The sequence below is a fragment of the Quercus suber genome, unplaced genomic scaffold (genome assembly GCF_002906115.3).
Source record: "Quercus suber isolate HL8 unplaced genomic scaffold, Cork oak 2.0 scaffold_263, whole genome shotgun sequence".
NCBI classification, from domain to species: domain Eukaryota; kingdom Viridiplantae; phylum Streptophyta; class Magnoliopsida; order Fagales; family Fagaceae; genus Quercus; species Quercus suber.
In genome coordinates this window covers 181108-189138 of record NW_027069719.1, presented here as the reverse complement: position 1 = coordinate 189138, position 8031 = coordinate 181108, and the positions used below count along the sequence as shown (strand labels likewise).

The 8031-nt window shown below is 37.9% G+C and overlaps 2 protein-coding genes and 1 long non-coding RNA gene across 3 annotated transcripts; 2 read left to right on the top strand and 1 right to left on the bottom strand.

Moving 5' to 3' along the window:
• On the top strand, positions 1 to 881 carry LOC136070826 (uncharacterized). Its single transcript, XR_010632071.1, has 2 exons — positions 1 to 280; positions 400 to 881. It is a non-coding gene; the product is annotated as an uncharacterized LOC136070826 (long non-coding RNA).
• Positions 882 to 1289: 408 nt separating this feature from the next.
• LOC112008678 (uncharacterized) lies at positions 1290 to 4142 on the bottom strand. The gene is made up of 5 exons (XM_065781302.1): positions 3337 to 4142; positions 2897 to 3238; positions 2171 to 2776; positions 2000 to 2077; positions 1290 to 1319 (listed from the first exon to the last, which is right to left on the bottom strand). The coding sequence occupies exons 1-5, from the start codon at positions 3676 to 3678 to the stop codon at positions 1290 to 1292; spliced, it is 1398 nt and encodes a 465-aa protein (XP_065637374.1). The 5' UTR covers positions 3679 to 4142.
• Positions 4143 to 4270: 128 nt separating this feature from the next.
• On the top strand, positions 4271 to 7298 carry LOC112031179 (V-type proton ATPase subunit E). The gene is made up of 6 exons (XM_024063867.2): positions 4271 to 4514; positions 4594 to 4694; positions 4782 to 4938; positions 5961 to 6157; positions 6488 to 6587; positions 7000 to 7298. Exons 1-6 carry the CDS (start codon positions 4413 to 4415, stop codon positions 7033 to 7035), a joined length of 693 nt encoding a protein of 230 aa, XP_023919635.1. The 5' UTR covers positions 4271 to 4412; the 3' UTR covers positions 7036 to 7298.
• The last annotated feature ends 733 nt before the right edge of the window (positions 7299 to 8031 follow it).

Here is an 8031-nt window from a genome sequence, read left to right as displayed (position 1 = left end):
TTCCCTTAAGAAAAACCCTAAATCACTCACAGACAAAAACTCTGCCTCACCCACTCATCAAACACGAAGAACCCTAAATCACTCATAGACAAAAACTCTGCCTCACCCACTCATCAAAACCACATTTGAAGCGATGGAATCAAGCTCAGCATCCTCGGTAAGCCTGAAGAGGAGAGCATCACGCACATGTTATTGCCCCACCCCTGGTAAACCAGTTCTAGTGGTTTCCTGGACGGAGAACAATCCAGGAAGAAGGTTTTATGGGTGTCCTAATTATTGGGTAAGGTGTGAGTTATTTCATTTTTTTTTCTTTAGTTCATTTTTTTAGTGGGTTGATTGATTTGGTTTGAATTGATTTTTTTTTTTTTTTTGAATTGATTGATTTGGTTTGAATTTCAGGTTGGACGAAAATGCAAATATTTTCAATGGGTTGATGATGAGATTTGTGCGCGTGGTAAGGTCCTTATCCCAGAACAGAGGCAGACCATTCTCAGACTCCAGGCTCAAGTTTCAACTTGCAAAAAGAGGCAGAAGTGTTTAACAGTGTCTCTAATTTTGGCATTGCTGATGTGTGGGATCTGCCTTTGTGTAATTTTAGTTTTGGTGGTTTAGATGGGTGGGTTAGATTGTGATTTTAGTTGTGCTGATTGTGGCATTGCTGAATGTGGGATCTGACTTTGTGTAATTTTTTTGGTTAGTTTTGGTGGTTTAGATGGGTGGGATAGATGGTGATTTTAGTTGTGCTCCTTGTGGCATTGCTGATGAAGCATTTTGTGGAGCATTTTGTGAAGAATTTTGTGGAAAACTATATCCTACCAATTACCTTTGTAATTTCTGTTTGAATGAATGAAATGAAATTATCATGGTTTTGTTCAATGTTATCTGGTTCAATGAAATGTAATGTAATTTTGTTCAATGTTATCTGGTTTTGTAATGAATGAATGAACTTAATGGTCATTACAATTCAGTCATTGTGTGCAAACTGCCCACTGGAAAATGACTGCACTAATCCGGCATGAGCTACAAGCCTGCATCTTTGAACTGAAGTTATCTGAAAAATACTTGACTCTTAATCTGGAAAATACTGAACTAAAGTTACCAAATACTTGACACTTACTAGTTTCACATGCACAGGGAATTGGTGATTGTGTGCACAGATTGCACCATTGTGTGCAAACACAATACACAAACCAGACTGCACTATATGCATGACAGACATGAATTTGTCCAAAATACACAAATCATAATACACAAAACCATATAGACAATTCCCTGCCATATTACACAAATCACAATACACAAACCATATAGGCAATCCCCTGCCATAATACACAGATCACAATACACAATTCATTGACAAAACCCAAGCAATCCATGCCATATTAAGCAAATCACAATACAAAAATCACAATACCCAAAAACCTTAGCTGCCATACACAAATCACAATACACAAAAACTTCTTTTGTATAATTTAGCCATTGTTCAGGCAACAAAAACAAGAAGGCCATTATGCAGTACTTAGCTTCCTTAGTTCAACACTACCAAAATGTACATAATTTAGCCATAATTACTACCAACAAAAAGGACTTTTGTTGCCACTGACAAACTTTAACAAGTCCATTGTGCAGTACTTAGCTGCCATAGTTCAACACTACCAAATGTACATAATTCAGCCACAATTACAACCTTTCACACTGACTACCACAAAAAAGTTCAAAGATACAAAAAACAAAGAAATAGATATTGCTCAGTCTCCACCAGCTTATCCCATTGGCCCATGCACAGATGACTGGCTCCCTGCAGACCTCAATGCTTCTCTATACCTAGATGCATTTCTTGATGCATTCAAGGTCTCACTTGTGACACTCCCCTTCTTTCTCTTCTTTGGATTTCCATGTGTGTTCTTGCTTGGATTGGATGTTGTACTATTGGGGGGTGCACTGCTTGTAGCTTGTCTAGTAGTTGCTGCACTGCTTCCACTTGTGTGGTAGGTGGTACCCTTGGTGGATTTGGCTCATTGATGGCCACTCCTCCAGTTGCTCCACCAACTCCACCAACATGAGCCCCATTAGTTGTCTACAAACAACACATACACCGAAGTTAACATTAAAAAATTGAAACAAGTGCAAAAAAAGAAAAAAAAAATTAATGCACAAACAAGTATTATACCTGTTTTTGGCTAGAACTCCTACTGTTTGGACCACCACCAGCAGCTGTAGGCAGTGAAGAATTCCCTCCAACCTCACCTTTGCAGCTTCTTTTATTGTGGCCTATCTTCCCACATGACTTGCACCTCTTGGCAATACCCAACCCCTTGCTATGACCCCTTCTTGGTTCATTGGGTTCCCTTGCTCTCTTCTTCTTGGGCCTGCCAGGTGGCCTTCTCTTTATTGGAGGCTGCACAGGTGAGAGTCCAGTTGGGGTCCACATATTCTGACCATTAATAGGATCAATGATGGGCTCATAGCATGCCTTGTATGTGCTGACTTTGTAGCAGTCATTGGTGTATTTCTCAGCTGCCTCCCTGTTGAAGAATATGCATGAAATTGCATGGCAACATGGAATACCAGTGATGTCCCATTTCCTACAAGTACATGTCCTCTTCTCCAGGTCCACAATGAAACTTTGTAGCCCATTCTTAACCTCAAATTTTGTGTTAGAAGACCAACAAGCCAACCATTTACTGCTACTCATCTTCTCCCTATGCAATCTTTTACATACTTTAGGGCACAACTCAGACTCTACCTTCAAAATACTTAGTCTATTTTGTTGGACCTATTCATCAAATACAACCTAATGTCTTCAAGCTGCATATATAAACAACCTACGTATTAGTGCATGCTCAAAAATATATAACTCAGATCAACATACATAAAGTATAGGAAATTTGCATACCATGCTAATAATGGGCTTCCCTCTGAATTTTATGATCCTACTGTTGAAGCTTTCACACATATTGTTGAGGACAGTATCACTTAGCCCATCACCCTTGAACATGTGTCTAGCCCATATTGTTGTGGTGTGTCCTTTCAGCCAAAAGTATGCACCCTCATCAATATCTTTCATCTCATTCATTGCCCTCTCAAATTCCTGTGCATAAGTTGCTTTTGCTGCTCTCCAAAACAATTCTCTAATTAGAAGACCAGGATGGTGCTTCCTCAAATTGTTGTACAAATGTCTACAACAGCACCTATGTTCATAAAGAGGCCAGTTATCTGCAAATGACTGCACTAATCCCTGCCAAATGCAAACAACAAGAAGTAAGTATATATACATCACATACAATTGTTGTTCATATTTCTCATGTTATAAACAAACATAAAATATGGAAATACCTTCTGTTGGTCTGATATGAATGTCCACCTCTTGCTGTCACCAATGTCAGCAAGCAACAGGTTTATAAACCAAGTCCATGAGTCCTTGGTTTCAGCTTCCACTACTGCCACAGCCAAAGGGAAATATTCTTCATTGGGGTCCCTTGCAACTGCAACAATCAGCTGCCCCCCCACCTTGGTTTTAAGATGGCAAGCATCCAATCCAATTATTGGCCTGCAGCCTGCCAAGAATCCCTCCTTACACCCAGCCCAGCAAATGTACAATCTCTCAAAGTATGGCACTCCTATCTGTAAATCCATTTCAGCTGCCAAGTCTCCCTCATTATAAGTGTGAGTCTTCATCAGAACTGTACTACCAGGACTAGATCTCCTCAGTTCTGCACAATAATCCAGAGCTGATTGTACTGCTCTATGTAAGACCCATCAACAAACTCTTGAGCCTTTTCCCTAGCCCTACTGGCCTTCCCAGCATTGATATTCACCACATACTTCTCATGCACTGCTTCTTGAATATCCTTCAGCTTTATATTAGGTTGTCTCCTCACCTTTTTCATCAACTTCCTTGCAAGGAACTTGGTAGTGCACCTTGGATTTTTGTAGCTCCTGGTACATGTGTGCTCCAAGTTCAAGGTCTTAAGTTGGTAACTCATCTCCCTTGGCAGCTTTGCTAGGTAAGCTGTAAACTTGCAGGGAGGTTGACACTTGGCTCTAACCCTTAATTTATCATTTTTCACAAACTTCACCCCCCATCCACCATTCACTGCATACTCAGTGATAGCATCCTTGAACTGTTTAGGGAAATAAATAACATATTCTTCTCAAACCTCATGTGTTCAGGATTAGAAACTTGTTTAAACACTGGAAACTTCTTCCTAAAAAAAGAAAGTAAAACAAGTGAAGAAACTCTTGAAGATAACTGATAAAATACAAATTTGAAGGAGCATAGATAAATTAAATAAAAAAAAGAAGGCCCTTCTCTCTGCGCTCTCTCGTCTTGTACTAGTCTAGTCTAGATATCTCTCTCTCTCTCCCCCCCCCAATTAATCACAAAAACACAGTCGGATCTAATAGCCAAAATGAACGACACCGATGTCTCCAAGCAGATCCAGCAGATGGTCAGATTCATCCGCCAAGAAGCCGAGGAAAAAGCCAACGAGATCTCCGTCTCCGCCGAGGAAGTATATATCTCTTTTTCCCCTCCCTTTTTTTTTGGTTTCTGAAATTGAATTTTAGTTAAATTTGATTGTTTTTGGTTAGGAATTCAATATAGAGAAGTTGCAATTGGTGGAGGCAGAGAAGAAGAAGATCAGGCAAGAGTACGAGCGCAAAGAGAAGCAAGTCGATGTTCGAAAGAAGATGTACAAATTTCTTTTTCTTTATCATCTAAACGAATCGGTAGTTTGAAAATTTTCAGTGAGATTTATGTGTGTTTTGCGAATTTGCAGTGAGTACTCGATGCAGCTTAATGCGTCTCGGATCAAAGTTCTTCAAGCTCAAGACGACGTCGTTAATGCAATGAAAGACGCCGCCGCCAAGGAGCTTTTGAATGTGAGCAGCGATCACCATGTGTATAAGAGGCTTCTTAAAGATCTAATTGTTCAGGTCAGTAATTCAATCCTCTCGCTTTCTGTTCGATTTGAAAAGAAAAAAAAAAAAAAAAATCCTATTTTGATTGTCGTGATATTGAATTTATGCATTTAGATGTGAGTGTACGCGTTTGTGAAAATCTTAGAAATTCAAATGGCTTTTCGGAATAAAGAATGAGAGGATTCTGAGCATAGAAGAAATTTAAGCAAACATGATGAGATTTGGATTTAGGCGAATGTGAAAATTATAGAAATTTTCAGATGGCTTTCGGAGTAGAGAATGAGTAAATTCGGGAATAACAAACTATAAGTAGCTTGTTACAAGTTTGTAGAAATTTTATAGATTGAAATGATGTTTAAGAATAAGAGAACAAGAGGATTCGAGAATAGAAGAAACTTAAGCAAACATAAACTAAGATGGTTCTGAGTTACGGGTAATTTCTTAGGCCAAAAATGGTTGTGAGAAAGTATAATTCAAATGGCTTTTCAGAATAGAGAATGAGAGGATTTGAGAATAGAAGAAACTTAAAGCAAACGTTAAACATGTTAAGAGATACATGCGTCGGAATAGAGAATGAGATGATTTGGGAATAGAAGAAACAGTTATATTTACAAATTGCATTTACACTCAAGATATGAGTAGTTTGCTACTAATTTGTGAAAATTATAGAATTCAGATGGCTTTCGGAATAGAGAGCAAGAGGATTCAAGAATAGAAGAAACTTAAGCAAACATAAAGTAAGATGATGCTGAATTGCTGAGTGATTTCTTAGGCCGTAAAAAGAGAATAAAAAAAGGTTGTGAGAAAGTATAGGAAATAGTACTTGTGCGATGTCTAAGTGTGTTTTGAAAGCGTGGACTTAAATTACTATCATTTCTGATGATGGCTTGAGGTTTCAGAATCAGATTTGGTGATGATTTTGTAACTAAATTGAACCATGTGAAATGGATCGGGTAATCTTCAAAGTACAAGATTAGGTACAATCAGTAGATGGGTTTCTGATATATGATCGCTAATATAATGATTCTGTGATGCAGAGTTTGCTAAGATTGAAAGAGCCTTCTGTCTTATTGCGTTGTCGGGAAGATGATCTTCATTTGGTGCAGTCTGTGCTGGATTCAGCAGCAGAGGAGTATTCCGAGAAAGCAAGTGTTCATGCACCTGAGATTATAGTCGACAACAATGTCTATCTTCCACCTGCTCCCGGCCATCATAATGCCCATGCTCTTTCCTGGTAAATATTTTTTTTGTTTAATTTGATACACTAATTATTGCCTGGTTCCATTTACTTTTTATTTTCCAATTATCCTTTGTTTGGGCTGTTTGGGGTGTTCTAAAGTAGTCTGCCCGAGTTGGACCAGGTTGTTGAGGCTGCAAAAGCAGCTTTCATATAGGACTTTCCAAAATTTCGAAACCATCCTTCCCTTTTTGCTGTAGCTGTATGGTAGCCAGCGAATTAGGGAAGATTGAAATTGGCTATCTAACATCTTATGTTCTCAACAGCCTCTTTGTTATTGAAATTCTGTTGATGGAGAGGCTTTCTGATAATTTTATTGTTGTTCAGCTCTGGAGGTGTAGTTTTGGCTTCTAAAGATGGGAAGATTGTCTTTGAGAACACCCTTGATGCACGGTTGGATGTTGTATTCCGTAAAAAACTGCCAGAGGTATTTACCATTGTAAACTATATACATGTACAGTGTTATATTACATTAGTGCATACAACTTTGTATCTATACATATTCTGCCTTTGTTGTTTTGTTAGTAGTCACTAATTTCATGGACTGTGATATCATTTGTAGTCATCCAGCTCAGCTAACTATGAGATTAAACGAAGTATCAATTATTTTTGGTCCCCTACCCCACATTTTTTATCATTGTTGGTTACTTTCTTCAAAAAAAAAAAAAAATGTTGGTTACTTTCTTCAGTGATCACATTATTACACATGATGCCATTAGAATGGATGATATGTCATGCGAGACATATTCCAGTACTTTGTAATATTGTGCTGCTTGGATCTGCAGTGATCATGTCTTGTGGAGTTAGATTGAACTAAGTTTCCGTTTCTCTTATTGCAGATCCGCAAGTGGCTATGTGGTCAGGTTGCTGCATGATGGGGAGGATTGTGTTGTTATAGTATTGCTTTGTTGCCCCTAGATTATTTAAGTCCAAAGATTGTTATTTGACGATAAGATAAGATCTGTTGTCCAATTGCTTTTGTTTGTGTCTCTCCAGTTTCTTGTTTGCTGAATAATTTTATCCGCTAAAATTAGTGTAGATGTTCTTCAGTTTGGTGCTTATATCGTTTGGGGCATGAAAAAGTACTTATTCTTAGTAATAACGTTAATAAATGTTACCGGCTTGAGTATTTCTCTTATTTGTCCGTTTGAGCATAATTTGGGCTGAATGGTTTATCATACAACTCTGCTATGCAAATTTGGAATGTTACTAAAATGGTATGAACTAGTGTGCTTATCAACCTGAGTTGTCCAATACCACCACCAACTTTAAAGTTATGGTATGAACTAGTGTGCCGTTATCAATCTGGGTTGTCCAATACGCCCGCCAACTTTTATGTTATGACTTCTACTCGCTACAGTATGCCATGTGTTTATTTATTTATTTAATTTTTCATTTTAAACTTTAGTTATTATATAAGGGGAAAAAATGGAGTGTGGCATACCAAATTTTATTGGTAGAGCATAAAATAGAACACTCATAGTGGGATAGAGGTTTTTTATTCTCACCTCTCTTAAATCTTTTTAAAAATTTTGGGCATTTATGGTCCATTTGGTATGCGACCTAGAATTGTTCATTGAAGAACGACTTTTCCCAGCTTAGAGCACTGGCATCAGTAAGTGCAAAATAGAAAAAGTGTTGAGATATGCACATTTTGACCTTTTTTTTTTTTTTTCTCACATCAGTGGGTGTAAAATTGTGCATAAATGCACAATTGCTATAGTAACTGTGCAAATATACATAGTTATTGTAACTGTGCATATCATTATTTTATATATTTTTTTGTCTCACCTCTCTTCTTTCTCCATCTGACTTCTCTCTCTCCCTTTCCCTCTACCTCTCCCTCTTCCTCTGAACTAGACAAAATTGAT

Coding starts and splice junctions, on each gene's coding strand:
- LOC112031179 (XM_024063867.2), top strand. CDS start 4,413: ATGAACGACACCGATGTCTCCAAGCAGATCCAGCAGATGGTCAGATTC. Junction 4,695..4,781: donor GTCGATGTTCGAAAGAAGAT/GTACAAATTTCT, acceptor GCGAATTTGCAG/TGAGTACTCGATGCAGCTTA. Junction 4,939..5,960: donor TTAAAGATCTAATTGTTCAG/GTCAGTAATTCA, acceptor TCTGTGATGCAG/AGTTTGCTAAGATTGAAAGA.
- LOC112008678 (XM_065781302.1), bottom strand. CDS start 3,678: ATGAAGACTCACACTTATAATGAGGGAGACTTGGCAGCTGAAATGGAT. Junction 3,239..3,336: donor TCATATCAGACCAACAGAAG/GTATTTCCATAT, acceptor TGCATTTGGCAG/GGATTAGTGCAGTCATTTGC. Junction 2,078..2,170: donor GGAGTTCTAGCCAAAAACAG/GTATAATACTTG, acceptor TGTTGTTTGTAG/ACAACTAATGGGGCTCATGT.